Genomic DNA, 27,500 nt, shown 5'->3' on the forward strand with positions numbered 1-27,500 from the left:
CCAGACAATAACCAGACAATAACCAGACAATAATCTGATAATAACCAGACAATAACCAGACAATAACCAGACAATAATCTGATAATAACCAGACAATAACCAGACAATAATCTGACAATAATCTGACAATAACCAGACAATAACCAGACAATGCCTAGACATTAACCAGACAATAATCTGATAATAACCAGACAATAACCAGACAATAACCCGACAATAATCACACAATGCCCAGACAATAACCCGACAATAATCACACAATGCCCAGACAATAACCCGACAATAATCACACAATGCCCAGACAATAACCAGACAACAATCAGAAAATAACCAGACAATAACCAGACAATAACCAGACAATAACCCGACAATAATCACACAATGCCCAGACAATAACCCGACAATAATCACACAATGCCCAGACAATAACCAGACAACAATCAGAAAATAACCAGACAATAACCAGACAATAACCAGACAACAATCAGAAAATAACCAGACAATGCCCAGACAATAACCAGACAATGCCCAGACAATAACCAGACAATAACCAGACAATAATCTGATAATAACCAGACAATAACCAGACAATAACCAGACAACAATCATAAAATAACCAGACAATGCCCAGACAATAACCAGACAATAACCAGACAATAATCTGATAATAACCAGACAATAACCAGACAATAACCAGACAATAATCTGATAATAACCAGACAATAACCAGACAATAATCTGACAATAATCTGACAATAACCAGACAATAACCAGACAATGCCTAGACATTAACCAGACAATAATCTGATAATAACCAGACAATAACCAGACAATAACCCGACAATAATCACACAATGCCCAGACAATAACCCGACAATAATCACACAATGCCCAGACAATAACCCGACAATAATCACACAATGCCCAGACAATAACCAGACAACAATCAGAAAATAACCAGACAATAACCAGACAATAACCAGACAATAACCCGACAATAATCACACAATGCCCAGACAATAACCCGACAATAATCACACAATGCCCAGACAATAACCCGACAATAATCACACAATGCCCAGACAATAACCAGACAACAATCAGAAAATAACCAGACAATAACCAGACAATAACCAGACAATAACCCGACAATAATCACACAATGCCCAGACAATAACCAGACAACAATCAGAAAATAACCAGACAATAACCAGACAATAACCAGACAATAATCAGACAATAACTGAGTTTGTATATAATGCTCCACATTACAAATAGTGCAACATGAATTGAAGCCGTTTGAGTTTATATTGACAGTGGAAGTGCTTTCTGGAGGCTGAATGCTGATTGACATGTGGTGAAGCACATCAAATCAGTGATTTGAACTCTGTACATCTTTTGTGTCTTTTATGATGCTTTTAAATAACAAATGTAAAAACGGATGTGTGTAAAATGGCCTTCACACTCATTGTTCTTTGGCTCCTCCCCCACAGGTGTGTGATCTTCATTGTGAACAGGTTACTTTCAAAACTCTGGGAGGACATTACAAAGTGTCTTTAAAATGAGGCGTCTATGCAGTGTGTGTGTGTGTGTGTGTGTGTGTGTGTGTGTGTGTGTGTGCGTCCTCACCTCGTACTCCTCCTTGAAGCCATAACCTTCGGCACATTTCATCTGGGTGATGTGTTGCAGCAGGTCGGCCACTCGGATGGCCGGGTGCAGCTGTCCCGTCTGATAGGGCAACGCCTCACGCTCCGACTCCCGCTGCTTATAGTGGGACTGGACCAGGCTACTGGTTTCACTGGTCAGAGTGTGACTGTCGTCTGGGGAGGAAGAACAGAAGACAGAATATGACAATAAAGGGGTCAGACTGCAGCTGTAGTCAGCAGATAGCTGGATAGTGACATGTGATGCAGATATGATGTATGTTCATGTTGGATGGAACGGTACAAAAAATGACCCGGGTCAGAATCCAGACTTGTTCACACTGATCTGTGTGAATACTATTTGACTTCTCAAGATGTCAGGTTTGGGATTGAATCTGTCAAAGGTCAACACATTTATACCAGTTTTCTGACCGATAAATTAATTTTTCTCATTTCATTTTTTGTAACATGATTGTAATTGAAGCCATAGTTGGTTCTTTAGTTTAGATCAATTCTGTGCATGAACTGTACATAATTAATCCTGTTCTCACTCTGTTAGGTTGTCCCTGATTTATTTTAGGATCAGAACAAAAGTCCACGAGATTATGTAATATTAGTTTCATGTACAATTTGAGCTTAACCGGAACACCTGATGATTTCCCAGAAAGACAATGATTGCAAGTTGCAATTAGTGTAACTAACCAGGTGTAAACTGACCGTCACAATGTAACTAACCAGGTGTAAACTGACCGTCACAATGTAACTAACCAGGTGTAAACTGACCGTCACAATGTAACTAACCAGGTGTAAACTGACCGTCACAATGTAACTAACCAGGTGTAAACTGACCCTCACAATGTAACTAACCAGGTGTAAACTGACCCTCACAATGTAACTAACCAGGTGTAAACTGACCGTCACAATGTAACTAACCAGGTGTAAACTGACCCTCACAATGTAACTAACCAGGTGTAAACTGACCCTCACAATGTAACTAACCAGGTCTAAACTGACCGTCACAATGTAACTAACCAGGTGTAAACTGACCCTCACAATGTAACTAACCAGGTCTAAACTGACCGTCACAATGTAACTAACCAGGTGTAAACTGACCCTCACAATGTAACTAACCAGGTGTAAACTGACCCTCACAATGTAACTAACCAGGTGTAAACTGACCCTCACAATGTAACTAACCAGGTGTAAACTGACCCTCACAATGTAACTAACCAGGTCTAAACTGACCATCACAGTGTAACTAACCAGGTGTAAACTGACCCTCACAATGTAACTAACCAGGTCTAAACTGACTGTCACAATGTAACTAACCAGGTGTAAACTGACCCTCACAATGTAACTAACCAGGTGTAAACTGACCGTCACAATGTAACTAACCAGGTCTAAACTGACCCTCACAATGTAACTAACCAGGTGTAAACTGACCGTCACAATGTAACTAACCAGGTGTAAACTGACCGTCACAATGTAACTAACCAGGTGTAAACTGACCGTCACAATGTAACTAACCAGGTCTAAACTGACCGTCACAATGTAACTAACCAGGTGTAAACTGACCCTCACAATGTAACTAACCAGGTGTAAACTGACCCTCACAATGTAACTAACCAGGTCTAAACTGACTGTCACAATGTAACTAACCAGGTGTAAACTGACCCTCACAATGTAACTAACCAGGTGTAAACTGACCCTCACAATGTAACTAACCAGGTCTAAACTGACCATCACAGTGTAACTAACCAGGTGTAAACTGACCCTCACAATGTAACTAACCAGGTCTAAACTGACCCTCACAATGTAACTAACCAGGTCTAAACTGACCGTCACAATGTAACTAACCAGGTGTAAACTGACCCTCACAATGTAACTAACCAGGTCTAAACTGACCCTCACAATGTAACTAACCAGGTCTAAACTGACCATCACAGTGTAACTAACCAGGTGTAAACTGACCCTCACAATGTAACTAACCAGGTGTAAACTGACCCTCACAATGTAACTAACCAGGTGTAAACTGACCCTCACAATGTAACTAACCAGGTGTAAACTGACCCTCACAATGTAACTAACCAGGTCTAAACTGACCATCACAGTGTAACTAACCAGGTGTAAACTGACCCTCACAATGTAACTAACCAGGTGTAAACTGACCCTCACAATGTAACTAACCAGGTCTAAACTGACCATCACAGTGTAACTAACCAGGTGTAAACTGACCCTCACAATGTAACTAACCAGGTGTAAACTGACCCTCACAATGTAACTAACCAGGTCTAAACTGACCCTCACAATGTAACTAACCAGGTGTAAACTGACCCTCACAATGTAACTAACCAGGTGTAAACTGACCCTCACAATGTAACTAACCAGGTGTAAACTGACCGTCACAATGTAACTAACCAGGTGTAAACTGACCGTCACAATGTAACTAACCAGGTCTAAACTGACCGTCACAATGTAACTAACCAGGTGTAAACTGACCCTCACAATGTAACTAACCAGGTGTAAACTGACCCTCACAATGTAACTAACCAGGTGTAAACTGACCCTCACAATGTAACTAACCAGGTGTAAACTGACCCTCACAATGTAACTAACCAGGTGTAAACTGACCGTCACAATGTAACTAACCAGGTGTAAACTGACCGTCACAATGTAACTAACCAGGTCTAAACTGACCCTCACAATGTAACTAACCAGGTCTAAACTGACCCTCACAATGTAACTAACCAGGTGTAAACTGACGCTCACAATGTAACTAACCAGGTCTAAACTGACTGTCACAATGTAACTAACCAGGTGTAAACTGACCCTCACAATGTAACTAACCAGGTGTAAACTGACCCTCACAATGTAACTAACCAGGTCTAAACTGACCATCACAGTGTAACTAACCAGGTGTAAACTGACCCTCACAATGTAACTAACCAGGTCTAAACTGACCCTCACAATGTAACTAACCAGGTCTAAACTGACCGTCACAATGTAACTAACCAGGTGTAAACTGACCCTCACAATGTAACTAACCAGGTCTAAACTGACCCTCACAATGTAACTAACCAGGTCTAAACTGACCATCACAGTGTAACTAACCAGGTGTAAACTGACCCTCACAATGTAACTAACCAGGTGTAAACTGACCCTCACAATGTAACTAACCAGGTCTAAACTGACTGTCACAATGTAACTAACCAGGTGTAAACTGACCGTCACAATGTAACTAACCAGGTGTAAACTGACCCTCACAATGTAACTAACCAGGTGTAAACTGACCCTCACAATGTAACTAACCAGGTCTAAACTGACCCTCACAATGTAACTAACCAGGTCTAAACTGACCCTCACAATGTAACTAACCAGGTGTAAACTGACCGTCACAATGTAACTAACCAGGTGTAAACTGACCCTCACAATGTAACTAACCAGGTGTAAACTGACCCTCACAATGTAACTAACCAGGTCTAAACTGACCTGTCACAATGTAACTAACCAGGTGTAAACTGACCTGTCACAATGTAACTAACCAGGTCTAAACTGACCTGTCACAATGTAACTAACCAGGTGTAAACTGACCCTCACAATGTAACTAACCAGGTGTAAACTGACCCTCACAATGTAACTAACCAGGTGTAAACTGACCGTCACAATGTAACTAACCAGGTCTAAACTGACCGTCACAATGTAACTAACCAGGTGTAAACTGACCCTCACAATGTAACTAACCAGGTCTAAACTGACCTGTCACAATGTAACTAACCAGGTGTAAACTGACCCTCACAATGTAACTAACCAGGTCTAAACTGACCCTCACAATGTAACTAACCAGGTCTAAACTGACCTGTCACAATGTAACTAACCAGGTGTAAACTGACCCTCACAATGTAACTAACCAGGTGTAAACTGACCCTCACAGTGTAACTAACCAGGTCTAAACTGACCCTCACAATGTAACTAACCAGGTGTAAACTGACCCTCACAATGTAACTAACCAGGTGTAAACTGACCCTCACAATGTAACTAACCAGGTGTAAACTGACCCTCACAATGTAACTAACCAGGTCTAAACTGACCATCACAGTGTAACTAACCAGGTGTAAACTGACCCTCACAATGTAACTAACCAGGTCTAAACTGACCCTCACAATGTAACTAACCAGGTGTAAACTGACCCTCACAATGTAACTAACCAGGTCTAAACTGACTGTCACAATGTAACTAACCAGGTGTAAACTGACCCTCACAATGTAACTAACCAGGTGTAAACTGACCCTCACAATGTAACTAACCAGGTGTAAACTGACCGTCACAATGTAACTAACCAGGTGTAAACTGACCGTCACAATGTAACTAACCAGGTCTAAACTGACCGTCACAATGTAACTAACCAGGTGTAAACTGACCCTCACAATGTAACTAACCAGGTGTAAACTGACCCTCACAATGTAACTAACCAGGTGTAAACTGACCGTCACAATGTAACTAACCAGGTGTAAACTGACCCTCACAATGTAACTAACCAGGTGTAAACTGACCGTCACAATGTAACTAACCAGGTGTAAACTGACCGTCACAATGTAACTAACCAGGTCTAAACTGACCCTCACAATGTAACTAACCAGGTCTAAACTGACCCTCACAATGTAACTAACCAGGTGTAAACTGACCCTCACAATGTAACTAACCAGGTCTAAACTGACTGTCACAATGTAACTAACCAGGTGTAAACTGACCCTCACAATGTAACTAACCAGGTGTAAACTGACCCTCACAATGTAACTAACCAGGTCTAAACTGACCATCACAGTGTAACTAACCAGGTGTAAACTGACCCTCACAATGTAACTAACCAGGTCTAAACTGACCCTCACAATGTAACTAACCAGGTCTAAACTGACCGTCACAATGTAACTAACCAGGTGTAAACTGACCCTCACAATGTAACTAACCAGGTCTAAACTGACCCTCACAATGTAACTAACCAGGTCTAAACTGACCATCACAGTGTAACTAACCAGGTGTAAACTGACCCTCACAATGTAACTAACCAGGTGTAAACTGACCCTCACAATGTAACTAACCAGGTCTAAACTGACTGTCACAATGTAACTAACCAGGTGTAAACTGACCGTCACAATGTAACTAACCAGGTGTAAACTGACCCTCACAATGTAACTAACCAGGTGTAAACTGACCCTCACAATGTAACTAACCAGGTCTAAACTGACCCTCACAATGTAACTAACCAGGTCTAAACTGACCCTCACAATGTAACTAACCAGGTGTAAACTGACCGTCACAATGTAACTAACCAGGTGTAAACTGACCCTCACAATGTAACTAACCAGGTGTAAACTGACCCTCACAATGTAACTAACCAGGTCTAAACTGACTGTCACAATGTAACTAACCAGGTGTAAACTGACTGTCACAATGTAACTAACCAGGTCTAAACTGACTGTCACAATGTAACTAACCAGGTGTAAACTGACCCTCACAATGTAACTAACCAGGTGTAAACTGACCCTCACAATGTAACTAACCAGGTGTAAACTGACCGTCACAATGTAACTAACCAGGTCTAAACTGACCGTCACAATGTAACTAACCAGGTGTAAACTGACCCTCACAATGTAACTAACCAGGTCTAAACTGACTGTCACAATGTAACTAACCAGGTGTAAACTGACCCTCACAATGTAACTAACCAGGTCTAAACTGACCCTCACAATGTAACTAACCAGGTCTAAACTGACTGTCACAATGTAACTAACCAGGTGTAAACTGACCCTCACAATGTAACTAACCAGGTGTAAACTGACCCTCACAGTGTAACTAACCAGGTCTAAACTGACCCTCACAATGTAACTAACCAGGTGTAAACTGACCCTCACAATGTAACTAACCAGGTGTAAACTGACCCTCACAATGTAACTAACCAGGTGTAAACTGACCCTCACAATGTAACTAACCAGGTCTAAACTGACCATCACAGTGTAACTAACCAGGTGTAAACTGACCCTCACAATGTAACTAACCAGGTCTAAACTGACCCTCACAATGTAACTAACCAGGTCTAAACTGACCCTCACAATGTAACTAACCAGGTGTAAACTGACCCTCACAATGTAACTAACCAGGTGTAAACTGACTGTATTTGTTTATATTATTAGCTAGAAGGGAAATTATTTGACAATTACAACCCCATGTCCACATGTACAGCTACCATGTTGTTACCACGGTAACACAGATGAATGGAACATACATTAAGTCACATGACTGGAGAGAGGATGGTGTTTGGCCTGGTATCTTTTCACACTGCTCCCGAAACATCCACAAAAACATTATTATTAACAAATATTTTTTTAGAATGAAGTATTGGTACTGGTCTAGACCCAGTACAGCATTCTATCAGTACTGGTCCAGATACAGTTATCAGTACTGGTCCAGACCCAGTACAGCATTCTATCAGTACTGGTCCAGATACAGTTATCAGTACTGGTCCAGACCCAGTACAGCATTCTATCAGTACTGGTCCAGATACAGTTATCAGTACTGGTCCAGACCCAGTACAGCATTCTATCAGTACTGGTCCAGATACAGTTATCAGTACAGGTCCAGACCCAGTACAGCATAGTATGAGTACTCATCCAGGTCAAGCTATATAAGTACCGGTCTAGACTTTGGACAGGATGTTATGAGTACTAGTCTAGACCCAGTACAGCATTGTATGAGTACTGATCCAGACACAGTACAGCATGGTATCAGTACTAGTCTAGACCCAGTACAGCATGGTATGAGTACTGGTCCAGATTCATTAAAGCATGGTTTTAGTACTGGTCCAGAGCTAGTACAGCATGGTATGAGTACTAGTCCAGACCCAGTTATCAGTACTGGTCCAGACCTAGTACAGCATGGTATGAGTACTAGTCCAGACCCAGTTATCAGTACTTGTCCAGACCCAGTACAGCATGTTATCAGTGGTCTAGATCCAGTAGAGTATGCAATGAGTACTGGTCCAGATCTAGCACAGCATGGTATGAGTACTGGTCCAGATCTAGCACAGCATGGTATGAGTACTGGTCCAGATCTAGCACAGCATGGTATGAGTACTGGTCCAGATCTAGCACAGCATGGTATGAGTACTGGTACAGATGTGGTCCAGCTTCTTGGTGCTGCAGTGTGAAAAGAGCAGAGAGTTCAGAGTCCTAGAACAAAACAAACTAGATTTTATTGACCCTTGAAAAAACGTCCAGGACTCTGATGTGAACATTTCAACACTTGGCAGACAAACCTTCCCCTACACTCTCTAACTCCGTTTTAAGCTCTCTTATTGGCTAGCCTGGGGGCTGACTGACCAATCAGAAACTCTATCCCAAACAGCCTAACCAATCATCGCGAGGGCGAGGAGATGGGTGACGTGATGAATGTGGCGGTTTGTGATTGGACTAATGAGACAACCACAACAACAACAACGACAACCAATCAGCGACAGAGAGATGGGCAGATCTGAAACCTGATTGGTTCGAGGTGAAATGGTGGGAGGAGTTGGAGATTAGGATGTCACAGTTTCACAGGGGGGAAAATGAAGCATGGCCAGGCTAAATGATGACATCACAGCGACTGGTGGGTGTGGCTCCATGCACGGTGGTGACCCCCCCCCCCCCCCCCCCCCAAAATGACACCCCCCTTAGCCCCAAATTTAACCACTTACCATTAATGGGCACTTTACACAGAGAAAGATAGAAGAGAAGAAGAAGAGAGAGGAGACAGGGTGTAAGCAACAACTTTCGCTTTAGCCTGGACTAAATCTACTGGAAACACATAGCTAGCATGAATCAACCAAGAAGTAGCTCCTGGCATTGTAGTTGCTCTATTTGAACTTGTAACAGCGAGCAGGAAGCATCTAGGCTAACTTGGCTAACCTGGCTAACTGTAATAATAAATTGTATTTGTATTGCACTTTATATTTAGCAATCTCAAAGTGCTACAGAGCAGAAAGATAAAACAAGAACATTTTTAAGATAAATTTAAAATAAATTTAAAAGCAGAGCCTATAAAATATATATTAGCAGTAAGCTTTCTTAAAAAGGTGAGTTTTCAGGTCACGTTTAAAAGCCTCTGCAGTCTGTGGGGCCCTCAGATGGTCGGGGAGGATGTTCCACAGCCTCGGAGCTGCAGAGGAAAAGGCCCAATCGCCAATAGTGCGGAGCTTGGTTCTGGGGACTTGGAGGGTGTTTCTGGTTGCAGAGCGGAGGGTGAATGAGGAGGTCTGGAGGGTGAGTAGTTCTTTTAGGTATTGGGGGGCATGTCCGTGAATGTACCCTAAGTGTAGGAATTGTAGCCTCGGCTAACATCAGAACCTCTGTTCTGAAGACAGTTTAGCTAGCCTGAGGAGAGAGGAGAAACGGGAATTTATGGGACAGATTTGTTTTAGCATTCCTTTGTTTCGACTTTAAACTAGCCTAACAGTTAGCATTGGAGTTTAGCATTGAACGGATCGGGACTGCCCATTGTTCCCACAGCCTCTTATTCTGAAACTGGCTGTGGGAGTCTGAAAAATATCCTGATGGACTGAAAGACCATTTACCCTAAAGCCTGTTATTCTGAAGAAGGATGCCCCTCGCTTAGAGAACACACCTTACTCTTCCTGCAACAAACATGTGGCTGATATCTCTGCAGAATGACATCATCGGTTCGGTTTACGCACGACGAGTGAGATTGGTAAGAATATCAGGATAAGCCTTTGCCATAGGATTTTTTTTTTTAAAGAAATTTGAAGGTCTGACAAAGTCAATCAGCATATTATTATCCGTGTGGTCTGTTTGTTGTGTACTTTTTATTTAGTCCAACGGGGCCTTTTTTAGTTAGTAATATTGAGCTAACAACGGCACCAACTGAACTACAGAGAACAGTTTGTCAAGTTTTCTATTTTACGTCATTTTAAGTTATCTTTAGTTAGCTCTAGTTATCTTTTGTTATATTTAGTGAGCTCTAGTTAGCTTTAGTGAGCTCTAGTTATCTTTAGTTAGCTCTAGTCATCTTTAGTGAGCTCTAGTTAGCTTTAGTGAGCTCTAGTTATCTTTAGTTAGCTCTAGTCATCTTTAGTGAGCTCTAGTTAGCTTTAGTGAGCTCTAGTTATCTTTAGTTAGCTCTGGTTATCTTTAGTTAACTCTAGTTATCTTTAGTGAGCTCTAGTTATCTTTAGTTAGCTCTGGTTATCTTTAGTTAGCTCTAGTTATCTTTAGTTAACTCTAGTTCGCTCTAGTTATCTTTAGTTAGCTCTAGTTATCTTTAGTTAACTCAAGTTATCTTTAGTGAGCTCTAGTTATCTTTAGTTAACTCTAGTTAGCTCTAGTTATCTTTAGTTAACTCTAGTTATCTTTCGTTAGCTCTGGTTATCTTTAGTTAGCTCTAGTTATCCTTAGTTAACTCTAGTTATCTTTAGTGAGCTCTAGTTATATTTAGTTTGCTCTAGTTATCTTTAGTTAGCTCTAGTTATCTTTAGTTAGCTTTAGTTAGCTCTAGTTATCTTTAGTTAGCCCTAGTTATCTTTAGTTAGCTCTAGTTATCTTTAGTTAGCTCTAGTTATCTTTAGTTAGCCCTAGTTATCTTTAGTGAGCTCTAGTTATCTTTAGTTTGCTCTAGTTATCTTTAGTTAACTCTAGTTATCTTTAGTTAGCTCTGGTTATCTTTAGTTAGCTCTAGTTATCTTTAGTTAACTCTAGTTATCTTTAGTTAACTCTAGTTATCTTTAGTGAGCTCTAGTTATCTTTAGTTAGCTCTGGTTATCTTTAGTTAGCTCTAGTTATCTTTAGTTAACTCTAGTTATCTTTCGTTAGCTCTGGTTATCTTTAGTTAGCTCTAGTTATCCTTAGTTAACTCTAGTTATCTTTAGTTAGCTCTAGTTATATTTAGTTTGCTCTAGTTATCTTTAGTTAACTCTAGTTAGCTCTAGTTATCTTTAGTTAACTCTAGTTATCTTTCGTTAGCTCTGGTTATCTTTAGTTAGCTTTAGTTATCCGTAGTTAACTCTAGTTATCTTTAGTGAGCTCTAGTTATATTTAGTTTGCTCTAGTTATCTTTAGTTAGCTCTAGTTATCTTTAGTTAGCTCTAGTTATCCTTAGTTAACTCTAGTTATCTTTAGTTAGCCCTAGTTATCTTTAGTTAGCTCTAGTTATCTTTAGTTAGCTCTAGTTATCCTTAGTTAACTCTAGTTATCTTTAGTTAGCCCTAGTTATCTTTAGTGAGCTCTAGTTATATTTAGTTTGCTCTAGTTATATTTAGTTTGCTCTAGTTATCTTTAGTTATCTTTAGTTAGCTCTAGTTATCTTTAGTTAGCTCTAGTTATCTTTAGTGAGCTCTAGTTATCTTTAGTTAGCTCTAGTTATCTTTAGTTAGCTCTAGTTATCTTTAGTGAGCTCTAGTTATCTTTAGTTAGCTCTAGTTATCTTTAGTTAGCTCTAGTTAGCTCTGGTTATCTTTAGTTAGCTCTAGTTATCTTTAGTGAGCTCTAGTTATCTTTAGTGAGCTCTAGTTATCTTTCGTTAGCTCTGGTTATCTTTAGTTAGCTCTAGTTATCCTTAGTTAACTCTAGTTATCTTTAGTTAGCTCTAGTTATATTTAGTTTGCTCTAGTTATCTTTAGTTAACTCTAGTTAGCTCTAGTTATCTTTAGTTAACTCTAGTTATCTTTCGTTAGCTCTGGTTATCTTTAGTTAGCTCTAGTTATCCTTAGTTAACTCTAGTTATCTTTAGTGAGCTCTAGTTATATTTAGTTTGCTCTAGTTATCTTTAGTTAGCTCTAGTTATCTTTAGTTAGCTTTAGTTAGCTCTAGTTATCTTTAGTTAGCCCTAGTTATCTTTAGTTAGCTCTAGTTATCTTTAGTTAGCTCTAGTTATCTTTAGTTAGCCCTAGTTATCTTTAGTGAGCTCTAGTTATCTTTAGTTTGCTCTAGTTATCTTTAGTTAACTCTAGTTATCTTTAGTTAGCTCTGGTTATCTTTAGTTAGCTCTAGTTATCTTTAGTTAACTCTAGTTATCTTTAGTTAACTCTAGTTATCTTTAGTTAGCTCTAGTTATATTTAGTTTGCTCTAGTTATCTTTAGTTAACTCTAGTTAGCTCTAGTTATCTTTAGTTAACTCTAGTTATCTTTCGTTAGCTCTGGTTATCTTTAGTTAGCTTTAGTTATCCGTAGTTAACTCTAGTTATCTTTAGTGAGCTCTAGTTATATTTAGTTTGCTCTAGTTATCTTTAGTTAGCTCTAGTTATCTTTAGTTAGCTCTAGTTATCCTTAGTTAACTCTAGTTATCTTTAGTTAGCCCTAGTTATCTTTAGTTAGCTCTAGTTATCTTTAGTTAGCTCTAGTTATCCTTAGTTAACTCTAGTTATCTTTAGTTAGCCCTAGTTATCTTTAGTGAGCTCTAGTTATATTTAGTTTGCTCTAGTTATATTTAGTTTGCTCTAGTTATCTTTAGTTATCTTTAGTTAGCTCTAGTTATCTTTAGTGCGCTCTAGTTATCTTTAGTTAGCTCTAGTTATCTTTAGTGAGCTCTAGTTATCTTTAGTTAGCTCTAGTTATCTTTAGTGAGCTCTAGTTATCTTTAGTTAGCTCTAGTTATCTTTAGTTAGCTCTAGTTAGCTCTGGTTATCTTTAGTTAGCTCTAGTTATCTTTAGTGAGCTCTAGTTATCTTTAGTTAGCTCTAGTTAGCTTTAGTTAGCTCTAGTTAGCTCTAGTTATCTTTAGTGAGCTCTGGTTATCTTTAGTGAGCTCTAGTTATCTTTAGTTAGCTCTAGTTATCTTTAGTGAGCTCTAGTTATCTTTATTTAGAGATCTGCTGTTGTAAAAAATACTATACAAAATAAATAAGTAACATTATAGTGTGTTATTAACGATATCTTGATCTTATTGTATTGTTTTAGTCATCGATTTCCCGATATCTACATTTCATCAACTGGCTGAGAACAGAATTATGTCATAACGATCAGAATCATTTTCAGTGGTTTCGGTGCAGGTTTTACATAATCATGTTACTTTAGGATCATAATATTTTGGCATGAACATTGGCGTTTAGCTTTCTTTAGACTAATCGACATTATTATTATTAATTGAGTCAGCGTTCTTCTCTCCTGAGTGTTGATGCTTAAAGGTTCATATTTAATATCAAATCTTATCGCAGCTCTCTTGAACTTTGGATTAAAGGCCGAGTTTGTTTTCGTTCTAACTTTCTACTAATTTCAGGTTCAATAAAGAAAATCTGAAACAAAACATCCATGAATCCGAACAGAGACGTCCAGAGACAAAGACTCTGACTGACTGGTTCATTGTTCCTTGTGTTGCTCCCCCCCGTCGACGAGGACGTGTTGTGTCCATGCAGGAGGTCACAGACAGACGTGACACCACACGCAGGAATGTTGTGGATGTGGGATGGAGTGAAGCCCACCGGCGTTTTCCAAATAATAACCACAAACAAACCAAACAATAACTAAATTAATCGGTTCAAAACCAAAATGGAAATACATTTTTAAATTAAGAAATATAATTATAATATAATATTTCAAATCAAATAAATATAATAATAAAAAGTGGAGAATTTCAATCAAATTAAATAATAGAAATTAAAATATATATATTTTTTAAAAATAAGAAATAAAGAAGCAAAAGCAGCCGGACGAGAAGCAAGCAGGGATGGATGGAAGCCAAAGTATCACTCTCTCTTTCTCTTTCTCATTCTCTCCATCCTCTATCTCTAAGCTCTGTCCTCTGACCCGTCTCAACTGTCTGTCTACTTCCTGTCTGTCTGCCTTTGCAGTTAGTTTTTTTCTGTCTTACAGAGGAAGGAACGGAAAAGTGTCTCACCTAGAATGGCCGTCGGTACGAAGGGGTCTGCCGTCAGGACACATCAGCAGACAGACAGAGAGACAGACAGAGAGAGAGACAGACAGACAGACAAGCAGACAGAGAGACAGACAGAGAGACAGAGAGAGAGACAGACAGACAAGCAGACAGAGAGACAGACAGAGAGACAGAGAGAGAGACAGACAGACAAGCAGACAGAGAGACAGAGAGAGAGACAGACAGACAGACAAGCAGACAGAGAGACAGACAGAGAGACAGAGAGAGAGACAGACAGACAAGCAGACAGAGAGACAGACAGAGAGACAGAGAGAGAGACAGACAGACAAGCAGACAGAGAGACATACAGAGAGACAGAGAGAGAGAGAGAGACAGACAGACAGGTGAGAGAGACAGACAGACAAGCAGACAGAGAGACAGACAGAGAGAGAGACAGACAGACAGAGACAGACAGACAGGTGAGAGAGACAGACAGACAGGTGAGAGAGACAGACAGACAGACAAGCAGACAGAGAGACAGACAGACAGACAGACAGGTGAGAGAGACAGAGATACAGACAGAGAGACAGACAGAGAGACAGACAGACAGACAGGAGAGAGATACAGACAGACAGAGAGACAGACAGACAGGAGAGAGAGACATACAGAGATACAGACAGACAGACAGAGAGACAGACAGACAGAGATACAGACAGACAGAGAGACAGACAGGAGAGAGATACAGATAGAGAGACAGACAGACAGACAGACAGACAGACAGGTGAGAGAGACAGAGATACAGACAGAGAGACAGGCAGACAGACAGAGACAGACAGACAGGTGAGAGAGACAGACAGACAGACAGAGATACAGACAGAGAGACAGACAGACAGGAGAGAGAGACACACAGAGATACAGACAGACAGAGATACAGACAGACAGAGAGACAGACAAGCAGACAGAGAGACAGACAGACAGACAGACAGGAGAGAGAGACGTACAGAGAGACAGAGAGACAGACAGACAGACAGACAGGTGAGAGAGACAGACAGACAGGAGAGAGATACAGACAGACAGACAGACAGACAGACAGAGAGACAGACAGACAGGTAGAACAAAGAAAAAGAAGAAAAGAAGAAGGAAACATCAGCTCCCTACAACGCTGTTTATGAATCCAGCTGACTCTGGTGGACTGTTCAGGTCCAGATGTGAGCCAGATCAGTGGACCAGATGTGAGCCAGATCAGTGGACCAGATGTGAGCCAGATCAGTGGACCAGATGTGAGCCAGATCAGTGGACCAGATGTGAGCCAGATCAGTGGACCAGATGTGAGCCAGATCAGTGGACCAGATGTGAGCCAGATCAGTGGACAAACAGGGAGCCAGATCAGTGGACCAGATGTGAGCCAGATCAGTGGACCAGATGTGAGCCAGATCAGTGGACCAGATGTGAGCCAGATCAGTGGACCAGATGTGAGCCAGATCAGTGGACCAGATGTGAGCCAGATCAGTGGACAATCAGGGAGCCAGATCAGTGGACCAGATGTGAGCCAGATCAGTGGACCAGATGTGAGCCAGATCAGTGGACAAACAGGGAGCCAGATCAGTGGACCAGATGTGAGCCAGATCAGTGGACCAGATGTGAGCCAGATCAGTGGACCAGATGTGAGCCAGATCAGTGGACAAACAGGGAGCCAGATCAGTGGACCAGATGTGAGCCAGATCAGTGGACCAGATGTGAGCCAGATCAGTGGACCAGATGTGAGCCAGATCAGTGGACCAGATGTGAGCCAGATCAGTGGACCAGATGTGAGCCAGATCAGTGGACAAACAGGGAGCCAGATCAGTGGACCAGATGTGAGCCAGATCAGTGGACCAGATGTGAGCCAGATCAGTGGACCAGATGTGAGCCAGATCAGTGGACCAGATGTGAGCCAGATCAGTGGACAAACAGGGAGCCAGATCAGTGGACCAGATGTGAGCCAGATCAGTGGACCAGATGTGAGCCAGATCAGTGGACCAGATGTGAGCCAGATCAGTGGACCAGATGTGAGCCAGATCAGTGGACAAACAGGGAGCCAGATCAGTGGACCAGATGTGAGCCAGATCAGTGGACAAACAGGGAGCCAGCCGAGGGCTCAGTTTGGTCTTTTAATCTCTACCAGACAGAACATGCAGATTCTACACATACTACCACCAGGAAGTCAATATTAACACAATATCTTAATATTCAGTCTGAGCATGTGTCTGTGTGTGTGTGTGTCTTTGTGTGTGAGAGTGTGTGTGTCTGTGTGTGTGAGAGTGTGTGTGTCTGTGTGTGTGTGTGTGTCTGTGCGTGTGTCTGTGTGTGTGTGTCTGTGTGTGTGAGTGTGTGTGTGTGTGCGTGTGTCTGTGCGTCTGAGAGTGTGTGTGTCTGTGTGTGTGTGTGTCTGTGCGTGTGTCTGTGCGTCTGAGAGTGTGTGTGTGTCTGTGTGTGTGAGAGTGTGTGTGTGTCTGTGTGAGTGAGTGTGTCTGTGTGAGTGTGTGAGAGTGTGTGTGTGAGTGTGTGTGTGTGTCTGTGTCTGTGTGTGAGTGTGTGTGTGTCTGTGTGTGTGAGAGTGTGTGTGTGTCTGTGTGTGTGTCTGTGCGTGTGTCTGTGTGTGTGTGTCTGTGTGTGTGAGTGTGCGTGTGTCTGTGCGTCTGAGAGTGTGTGTGTGTCTGTGTGTGTGAGAGTGTGTGTGTGTCTGTGTGAGTGAGTGTGTCTGTGTGAGTGTGTGAGTGTGTGTGTGAGAGAGTGTGTGTCTGTGTGTGGGTGTGTGTGAGTGTGTGTGAGTGTGTGTGTGAGAGAGTGTGTGTCTGTGTGTGGGTGTGTGTGAGTGTGTGTGTGAGTGTGTGTGTGTGTCTGTGTCTGTGTGTGAGTGTGTGTGTGTTACCTGGGTAATAGGAGTTGGGGATGGTGGTGCTGATGGTGTTTGTCTTCAGGGTGAAGGAGGACGGAGACGACACAGCTGGACACAACAAACACACCTTAACGTCTCCTGAGACACACACGTCTTCTTCTTCTCCATAGAGCTGTGTGTTGTTTTTCATCATCACATACACCATATACATTTCCTCTTTAATAGCCCTTATAGTTAGGGCTGAATCAGGTTTGCCCTGGTCCAGCCCCTTGATATGCTGCTATAGGCTTATAGGCTGCTGGGGGATGTTTTAGGATACACTGAGCACCTATCTCCTCTTCTCTCTCTCCTTATGGATGAACTTACATCTCTCCATTGCACCTTATTAACTCTGCTTCCTCCCCGGAGTCGTTGTGACTTCACGTCTCATAGGGTCCATTGGACCTGGAGGTGTCTGAAGCTGGTCCTGGATCCTGGGGCCTGCCTCCTGACTCCTTGCCCCTGCTTCCTGAATCCTGCCCCTGGCCTGGGCAAGGCCTCCTTCCTCATTGGCCCCGCCTCCTTCACGATGCCTGCTGACTAATGGCCCGGCCTCCTGCCTGGTGGCCCTGCTGATGCCCCTCCTCTCTACCTCCTTCTGTTTCATGGATTGTGGAGGTCTGGATCGTGGGTAAGGAGATGAGTTTCCTCTGTAGGGCTCAGCCTTAGAGATAGGGTAAGGAGATGAGTTTCCTCTGTAGGACTCAGCCTTAGAGATAGGGTAAGGAGATGAGTTTCCTCCTTAGGGCTCAGCCTTAGAGATAGGGTAAGGAGATGAGTTTCCTCTGTAGGACTCAGCCTTAGAGATAGGGTAAGGAGATGAGTTTCCTCCTTAGGGCTCAGCCTTAGAGATAGGGTCAGGAGATGAGTTTCCTCTGTAGGACTCAGCCTTAGAGATAGGGTAAGGAGATGAGTTTCCTCTGTAGGGCTCAGTCTTAGAGATAGGGTAAGGAGATGAGTTTCCTCTGTAGGGCTCAGTCTTAGAGATAGGGTAAGGAGATGAGTTTCCTCTGTAGGGCTCAGTCTTAGAGATAGGGTAAGGAGATGAGTTTCCTCTGTAGGGCTCAACCTTAGAGATAGGGTAAGGAGATGAGTTTCCTCCTTAGGGCTCAGCCTTAGAGATAGGATAAGGAGATGAGTTTCCTCCTTAGGGCTCAGCCTTAGAGATAGGGTCAGGAGATGAGTTTCCTCCTTAGGGCTCAGCCTTAGAGATAGGGTAAGGAGATGAGTTTCCTCTGTAGGGCTCAGCCTTAGAGATAGGGTAAGGAGATGAGTTTCCTCTGTAGGGCTCAGCCTTAGAGATAGGGTAAGGAGATGAGTTTCCTCTGTAGGGCTCAGCCTTAGAGATAGGGTAAGGAGATGAGTTTCCTCCTTATGGCTCAGCATTAGAGATAGGGTAAGGAGATGAGTTTCCTCCTTAGGGCTCAGTCTTAGAGATAGGGTAAGGAGATGAGTTTCCTCTGTAGGGCTCAGTCTTAGAGATAGGGTAAGGAGATGAGTTTCCTCCTTAGGGCTCAGCCTTAGAGATAGGGTAAGGAGATGAGTTTCCTCCTTAGGGCTCAGCCTTAGAGATAGGGTAAGGAGATGAGTTTCCTCCTTAGGGCTCAGCCTTAGAGATAGGGTAAGGAGATGAGTTTCCTCCTTATGGCTCAGCATTAGAGATAGGGTAAGGAGATGAGTTTCCTCTGTAGGGCTCAGTTTTAGAGATAGGGTAAGGAGATGAGTTTCCTCCTTAGGGCTCAGCCTTAGAGATAGGGTAAGGAGATGAGTTTCCTCCTTAGGGCTCAGTCTTAAAGATAGGGTAAGGAGATGAGTTTCCTCCTTAGGGCTCAGCCTTAAAGATAGCTTAAGGAGCTGGGACATCAGGAGGGAACTTGGAGTTGAGGCGCCACTGCTTGGTATAGAAAGGAGTCAGCTGAAGTGGTTCAGGCATCTAATCAGGATGCCTCCTGGACCCATTAGAGGTTTTCCAGACACGTCCATCTCATAGGAGACCCCGGGGAAGACCCAGGACACAGCTGGCTTGGGAACACCTCGGAATCCGCCAAAATGAGTTGGAAAAAGTGTGAGAGGGAAGCCTGCTGCCACCGAGACCCGACCCTGGATAAGTGGCTGAAAATGCATGGATGGATGGCTATACAAAATAAACTGAATTGAATCGTCCTTCCATCATCTCTCCTTCAAAATAAAAGTGATTTAAAGGGCTCTATTTTCAAAATAAAAATATGTTGTGTTTTTGTGTACTCACTGCGTCCATTTAGAGTGTGCGTGTGTGTGTCCACCATCGTTGTGTGTTGGGAGTTGTTGACCATCAGAGTCATTTCTTGTCTGGAGCTAAGCGTTTCCTTCCTCTTCTTCGCCAACTTCCTGTCGAGACAAAAACAAACAAATGCATTCAATCACCGCTTCTTTTCTTCTGGGTTTTAATTTCTTGGATTAAATGTTTCCAGGGTACAACGGCGAACCCTAAAAAAACCACCAAGGAGAAGTTTATTAAATAACAACATCAACAGTGAACCCTGAACGCACCACTACTGAAGAGGTGCGTTCTATGTGAAGAGGAGCAGTGAAGGAAGTGAAAGTATGAAACAACTACTATGTGAAGAACATGAAGCTGAATCTGCTGAATGAATTGTTGATTTACCGGTTTGATTTGTTTGAATGATTTTCTTCTAAATGTGTTTTGGTATTGAACTCTCGTACGAAACAATTGAAAAATTTTTGAGAAGAATCGTGAATAAGCAGATTCATCGTTACTAAAAATAGGGTTCGTTGCAGAACTAAAATAATGAATCTTGTTTTTGTGTATCATGTCTCTATTCATCTGTCTGTTGTATAACCACTGCAAAGAAAAAACACATCTATAAACCACAGAAAAACATCCTTTCATCCTCTCGTCTGTCCATCTACCATCATCTGTATCTCTCTCATACACACACACAAAAAACACTCTGTCCGTCTTAAAAGCTTGATTTATTTTCTCCATTTCTATTCCGAGTGTCTGAATAAAAAAAACATCCATTTGTCCGATTGCATGCACGCACACAAAGTGCAAAGTTTAACCCTGACCTGAAAATGGAAAAGCAAAAAAAATACTGAAATATATAAATAAATATAAAAAAGGCTTTTAAACTGAAAAGTAAGACTGTGTGTGCGTGTGTGTGTGTCGGGGGAGCGCGGATGACGGTGAAAGCGCCCTCAGGCGAGGTGCTGCCCTCCTCCCCCTCATGTCTCCCTTTCCTTCTTCTGTGGTTCAGTCAGACAGTAAAAACCTGCAGCGTTTCTCTGATTCAGGTCTGAAAACAAACTGGAACTGTGTGAGTCTGCAACACAAACTCTTAATCTGCTTTTTATGTTGACAGTCTGTTCCCAATGTTTCAGACATTGGTCTAAAATAATGCAGCCTGAAGACGAGACAAAGAGACGCAAAACAACTTCAAAGACACGCAAACGACTACAGAGACAGAAAACCACAAAAAGAGACACACACGACTACAGAGACAGAAAACCACAAAAAAGGGACACAAAACAACTACAAAGAGACACAAAACCACAAAAAGGAGACACAAAACGACTACAAAGAGACACACACGACTACAGAGACAGAAAACCACAAAAAAGAGACACAAAACGACTACAAAGAGACACAAAACGACTACAAAGAGACGCAAAACCACAAAAAAGAGACACAAAACCACAAAAAGGAGACACAAAACAACTACAAAGAGATGCAAAACCACAAAAAGGAGACACAAAACGACTACAAAGAGACGCAAAACCACAAAAAAGAGACACAAAATGACTACAGAGACACAAAACCACAAAAAAGAGACACAAAACCACAAAAAGGAGACACAAAACGACTACAAAGAGACACAAAACGACTACAAAGAGACACAAAACGACTACAAAGAGACAGAAAACCACAAAAAAGAGACACAAAACCACAAAAAGGAGACACAAAACGACTACAAAGAGACACAAAACGACTACAAAGAGACACAAAATGACTACAGAGACACAAAACCACAAAAAAGAGACACAAAACCACAAAAAGGAGACACAAAACAACTACAAAGAGATGCAAAACCACAAAAAGGAGACACAAAACGACTACAAAGAGACAGAAAACGACTACAAAGAGACACAAAACGACTACAAAGAGACAAAACAACAGTTGCATCCGTTCAGATGTTTAAGGACAGTTTCTGTATTTTCTGTTTGTGTTCTTCCTGCAGCATTGACCTCTTTGACCTCTTAATCAGCTGAACTGACCTTTTTACTTCTAACCCCCCCCCCCCCCCCCCCCCCCCCCCCCCACACACACACACACACACACACACACACAGAGCAGGAGGCCTTTTGCTTTATCAGGAAAACAGCTTTTATATGTTTTCATATCTCAGTTCAATAGAGACTCTGTGTGTGTGTGTGTGTGTGAGAGAGTGTGTGCATGTGTGTGTGTGTGTGAGAGTGTGTGCATGTGTGTGTGTGTGTTAGAGAGTGTGTGCACGTGTGTGTGTGTGTGAGAGTGTGTGCATGTGTGTGTGTGTGTGTGAGAGTGTGTGCATGTGTGTGTGTGTGTTAGAGAGTGTGTGCATGTGTGTGTGTGTGTGAGAGTGTGTGTGTGTGTGTGTGTGTGTTAGAGAGTGTGTGCACGTGTGTGTGTGTGTGTGTGAGAGTGTGTGCATGTGTGTGTGTGTGTTAGAGAGTGTGTGCATGTGTGTGAGAGTGTGTGCATGTGTGTGTGTGTGTTAGAGAGTGTGTGTGTGTGTGTGAGAGTGTGTGTGTGTGTGTGTGTGTGTTTGAGAGTGTGTGCATGTGAGGTGTCGGGGGTTGATAGATTTAGCAACATACACCCACACACAAAGAAGCATGTCAAGACTAATCTATGCTAATCTAATGAGCAACAGGACAATGACAATGCTGTTAGCGGTTACACATGTCAGAGTCTGTGTGTGCGTGTGTGTGTGTGTGTATGTGTGTGTGTGAGAGTGTGTGTGTGTGTGTGTAGGTGTATCGCTCCCTGCAACGATCATTTGATAAGACAGGTTTATTACAGCCGGCTAATTTTATTAACCCTGCTCCACTGCACACACACACACACACACACACACACACACACACACACATAACCGATTATCAGTTAGTGGAGGTAAAAATACTTAAATATCAGTGTCTTCAACATCTTTAAGGTCTTCAGTGTCTTTAACGTTGTTAAGGTCTTTAGGGTCTTCAAGGTCGTCAGTATCTTTAACATTGTTAAGGTCTTTAAGGTCTTCAGTGTCTTTAACGTCTTCAGGGTCTTTAAAGTCGTCAGTGTCTTTAACATCTTTAATGTCTTCATATCTTTAACGTCTTTAAGGTCTTCAGTGTCTTTAACGTTGTTAAGGTCTTTAGGGTCTTTAAGGTCTTCAGTGTCTTCAATATCTTTAAGATCTTCAGTGTCTTTAACATCTTTAAGATCTTTAACGTCTTCAACGACTTCATGTTTTCAATGTCTTCATAGTCTTTAAGGTCTTCAACATCTTCATCGTTTCTACACTCTTCATCGTCTTCAATGTCTTCATCGTCTTTAATATCTTTAAGTTCTTTAACGTCTTTAATGTCTTCAACATCTTTAAGGTCTTCAATGTCTTTAAGGTATTTAACGTCTTTGATATCTTTAAGGTCTTGATGGTCTTAAGGCCTTTAAGGTCTTCATTGCCTTCAACATCTTTAAGGTCTTTAACGTCTTCACATACTCGAAGTCTTGTAGTAGCATGTAGTTTTTTGACTGAATATTCCTCCGCTCCAAAATATTAAAAAAGTCTTACTTATTGACACTTATCAATATTATATTGGTTGGGGATACCTGGAGGGAATCATAGGTTTCTGTACTTATTGATCAAAGAGTCTAGTCGGTGTGAACTGTTGGGTTGTAGTGGATTTTATATATACTTGCACATGTAAATAAGAGAAGTTTATGTTTTAAATGAATACATAAAGAAAGTTATGATAATTAATTTGGGATATTATGAGGAATATTCTGGAGGAATGTATTATGAAACATAAGAGAGGATCACTGTTTTATTATTCTGTTTTAATGACAAATGTAATGATTAACTGTATGATGCATGAGAATGAATGTTTTATTGTTTAGACAATAGTTCAAATGGATGCCGATTGAAACCTGATATGTTGCTTTTATTCTGAAGGCAGGATAGTAGGTTTTATTCTGAAGGGGAACTTCCTGTCCTTGACCGGATGTGTGCACTTTAACCCCGCCTGTTTACTAATTGGCGTAGCGAACAGAACGGCGTCATCCTTTGAACTGACCAATGGAACTAACCTTTAGGTGTGAATTCATTTGACCAGACTAACGACAGAGCATTTGTTCTGGGGAGACAAGGTTCTACTGGTCTGGAGACATGGTTCTACTGGTCTGGAGACATGGTTCTACTGGTCTGGAGACATGGTTCTACTGGAGACATGGTTCTACTGGTCTGGAGACATGGTTCTACTGGTCTGGAGACATGGTTCTACTGGAGACATGGTTCTACTGGTCTGGAGACATGGTTCTACTGGTCTGGAGACATGGTTCTACTGGTCTGGAGACATGGTTCTACTGGACTGGAGACATGGTTCTACTGGTCTGGTCTGGAGACATGGTTCTACTGGTCTGGAGACATGGTTCTACTGGTCTGGTCTGGAGACATGGTTCTACTGGTCTGGAGACATGGTTCTACTGGTCTGGAGACATGGTTCTACTGGTCTGGAGACATGGTTCTACTGGAGACATGGTTCTACTGGTCTGGAGACATGGTTCTACTGGTCTGGAGACATGGTTCTACTGGTCTGGAGACATGGTTCTACTGGACTGGAGACATGGTTCTACTGGTCTGGTCTGGAGACATGGTTCTACTGGTCTGGAGACATGGTTCTACTGGTCTGGTCTGGAGACATGGTTCTACTGGTCTGGAGACATGGTTCTACTGGACTGGAGACATGGTTCTACTGGTCTGGTCTGGAGACATGGTTCTACTGGTCTGGAGACATGGTTCTACTGGTCTGGTCTGGAGACATGGTTCTACTGGTCTGGAGACATGGTTCTACTGGTCTGGAGACATGGTTCTACTGGAGACATGGTTCTACTGGTCTGGAGACATGGTTCTACTGGTCTGGTCTGGAGACATGGTTCTACTGGTCTGGAGACATGGTTCTACTGGACTGGAGACATGGTTCTACTGGAGACATGGTTCTACTGGTCTGGTCTGGAGACATGGTTCTACTGGTCTGGAGACATGGTTCTACTGGTCTGGAGACATGGTTCTACTGGAGACATGGTTCTACTGGTCTGGAGACATGGTTCTACTGGTCTGGAGACATGGTTCTACTGGACTGGAGACATGGTTCTACTGGTCTGGTCTGGAGACATGGTTCTACTGGTCTGGAGACATGGTTCTACTGGTCTGGTCTGGAGACATAGTTCTACTGGTCTGGAGACATGGTTCTACTGGTCTGGAGACATGGTTCTACTGGACTGGAGACATGGTTCTACTGGTCTGGTCTGGAGACATGGTTCTACTGGTCTGGAGACATGGTTCTACTGGTCTGGTCTGGAGACATGGTTCTACTGGTCTGGAGACATGGTTCTACTGGTCTGGAGACATGGTTCTACTGGAGACATGGTTCTACTGGTCTGGAGACATGGTTCTACTGGTCTGGTCTGGAGACATGGTTCTACTGGTCTGGAGACATGGTTCTACTGGACTGGAGACATGGTTCTACTGGAGACATGGTTCTACTGGTCTGGTCTGGAGACATGGTTCTACTGGTCTGGAGACATGGTTCTACTGGAGACATGGTTCTACTGGTCTGGAGACATGGTTCTACTGGTCTGGAGACATGGTTCTACTGGACTGGAGACATGGTTCTACTGGTCTGGTCTGGAGACATGGTTCTACTGGTCTGGAGACATGGTTCTACTGGTCTGGTCTGGAGACATGGTTCTACTGGTCTGGAGACATGGTTCTACTGGTCTGGAGACATGGTTCTACTGGAGACATGGTTCTACTGGTCTGGAGACATGGTTCTACTGGTCTGGTCTGGAGACATGGTTCTACTGGTCTGGAGACATGGTTCTACTGGACTGGAGACATGGTTCTACTGGTCTGGTCTGGAGACATGGTTCTACTGGTCTGGAGACATGGTTCTACTGGACTGGAGACATGGTTCTACTGGTCTGGTCTGGAGACATGGTTCTACTGGTCTGGAGACATGGTTCTACTGGTCTGGAGACATGGTTCTACTGGTCTGGTCTGGAGACATGGTTCTACTGCTCTGGAGACATGGTTCTACTGGTCTGGTCTGGAGACATGGTTCTACTGGTCTGGAGACATGGTTCTACTGGTCTGGTCTGGAGACATGGTTCTACTGCTCTGGAGACATGGTTCTACTGGTCTGGAGACTCGAGACAGCCCCGGTCTGTGGCTCCCTGGGAGCTGCAGTCTGTCTGTGGAGAGTTCCTCCTTTCTGGCCCCACGATCGTATTATCTTTGCCATTAAATATTGTTAAACTTAACTCGAATCCTGAATTTCCTGCGGCCACAGGACCCTTTGAACACATCTTACAGAACCAATCAGGAGGCCCCTGGAGGCGTGTTGGAGTCAAAAGAACTCTTCCTCCAGAAACACTGCTTTTATTGTACTACACCTCAGAGGTACATCTGGTACTTTATACTGCTCTACTACACCGAAGTATTGTATTTTTACTGTACTACACCTAGTTATAGCCTTAAAGAGTTATAGTTATAGTCTTATAGAGTTATAGCTTAATAGCCTTATGGAGTTATAGTCATAGAGTTATAGAGTTATAGTTATAGAGTTATAGAGTTATAGTCATAGAGTTATAGAGTTATAGTCATAGAGTTATAGTCATAGAGTTATAACTTAATAGCCTTATAGAGTTATAGTCATAGTTATAACTGAATAGCCTTATAGAGTTGTAGTCATAGTTATAACTGAATAGCCTTATAGAGTTATAGACTTATAGTCATAGTTATAACTGAATAGCCTTATAGAGTTGTAGTCATAGTTATAACTGAATAGCCTTATAGAGTTATAGACTTATAGTCATAGTTATAACTGAATAGCCTTATAGAGTTGTAGTCATAGTTATAGCTTAATAGCCTTATAGAGTTATAGACTTATAGTCATAGTTATAACTTAATAGCCTTATAGAGTTGTAGTCATATAGTTATAGCTTAATAGCCTTATAGAGTTATAGACTTATAGTCATAGTTATAACTGAATAGCCTTATAGAGTTGTAGTCATAGTTATAGCTTAATAGCCTTATAGAGTTATAGTCATAGAGTTATAGAGTTATAGAGTTATAGTCATAGAGTTATAGAGTTATAGTCATAGAGTTATAGAGTTATAGTCATAGAGTTATAATCATATAGTTATAGTCATAGAGTTATAACTTAATAGCCTTATATAGTTGTAGTCATAGTTATAGCTTAATAGCCTTATAGAGTTATAGTTATAGCCTTATAGAGTTATAGTTATAGCCTTATAGAGTTATAGTCATAGAGTTATAGAGTTATAGTCATAGAGTTATAGCTTAATAGCCTTATAGAGTTATAGTCATAGAGTTATAGAGTTATAGTCATAGAGTTATAGAGTTATAGTCATAGAGTTATAGAGTTATAGTCATAGAGTTATAATCATATAGTTATAGTCATAGAGTTATAACTTAATAGCCTTATATAGTTGTAGTCATAGTTATAGCTTAATAGCCTTATAGAGTTATAGTTATAGCCTTATAGAGTTATAGTTATAGCCTTATAGAGTTATAGTCATAGAGTTATAGAGTTATAGTCATAGAGTTATAGCTTAATAGCCTTATAGAGTTATAGTCATAGAGTTATAGAGTTATAGTCATAGAGTTATAGAGTTATAGTTATAGAAATATAGTCATAGAGTTATAGTCATAGAGTTATAGCTTAATAGCCTTATAGAGTTATAGTCATAGAGTTATAGAGTTATAGTCTTATAGAGTTATAGTCATAGAGTTATAGTTAAAGCCTTATAGAGTTATCTCTAT

The 27,500-nt window shown here is 41.7% G+C and overlaps 1 protein-coding gene across 6 annotated transcripts in view; it reads right to left on the minus strand.

Annotated features, from left to right (window-relative positions):
• The window catches only part of LOC117749412 (receptor-type tyrosine-protein phosphatase mu-like), a 205,962-nt gene that overhangs the window by 39,162 nt on the left and 139,300 nt on the right, over window positions 1-27,500 (minus strand). For 3 of the 6 annotated variants that reach the window (XM_034559936.1, XM_034559933.1, XM_034559931.1), the window contains 4 exons: window positions 19,661-19,779; window positions 17,407-17,481; window positions 14,520-14,546; window positions 1,630-1,820 (listed from right to left, as the gene is read on the minus strand). In XM_034559936.1, the coding sequence (XP_034415827.1) occupies window positions 1,630-1,820; window positions 14,520-14,546; window positions 17,407-17,481; window positions 19,661-19,779 (412 nt within the window). The remainder of the gene's footprint in view (window positions 1-1,629; window positions 1,821-14,519; window positions 14,547-17,406; window positions 17,482-19,660; window positions 19,780-27,500) is intronic. The other 3 variants (XM_034559937.1, XM_034559934.1, XM_034559932.1) reach the window with 1 other exon arrangement.

The sequence above is a fragment of the Cyclopterus lumpus genome, chromosome 20 (assembly GCF_009769545.1).
Source record: "Cyclopterus lumpus isolate fCycLum1 chromosome 20, fCycLum1.pri, whole genome shotgun sequence".
In the NCBI taxonomy this organism is placed as follows: domain Eukaryota; kingdom Metazoa; phylum Chordata; class Actinopteri; order Perciformes; family Cyclopteridae; genus Cyclopterus; species Cyclopterus lumpus.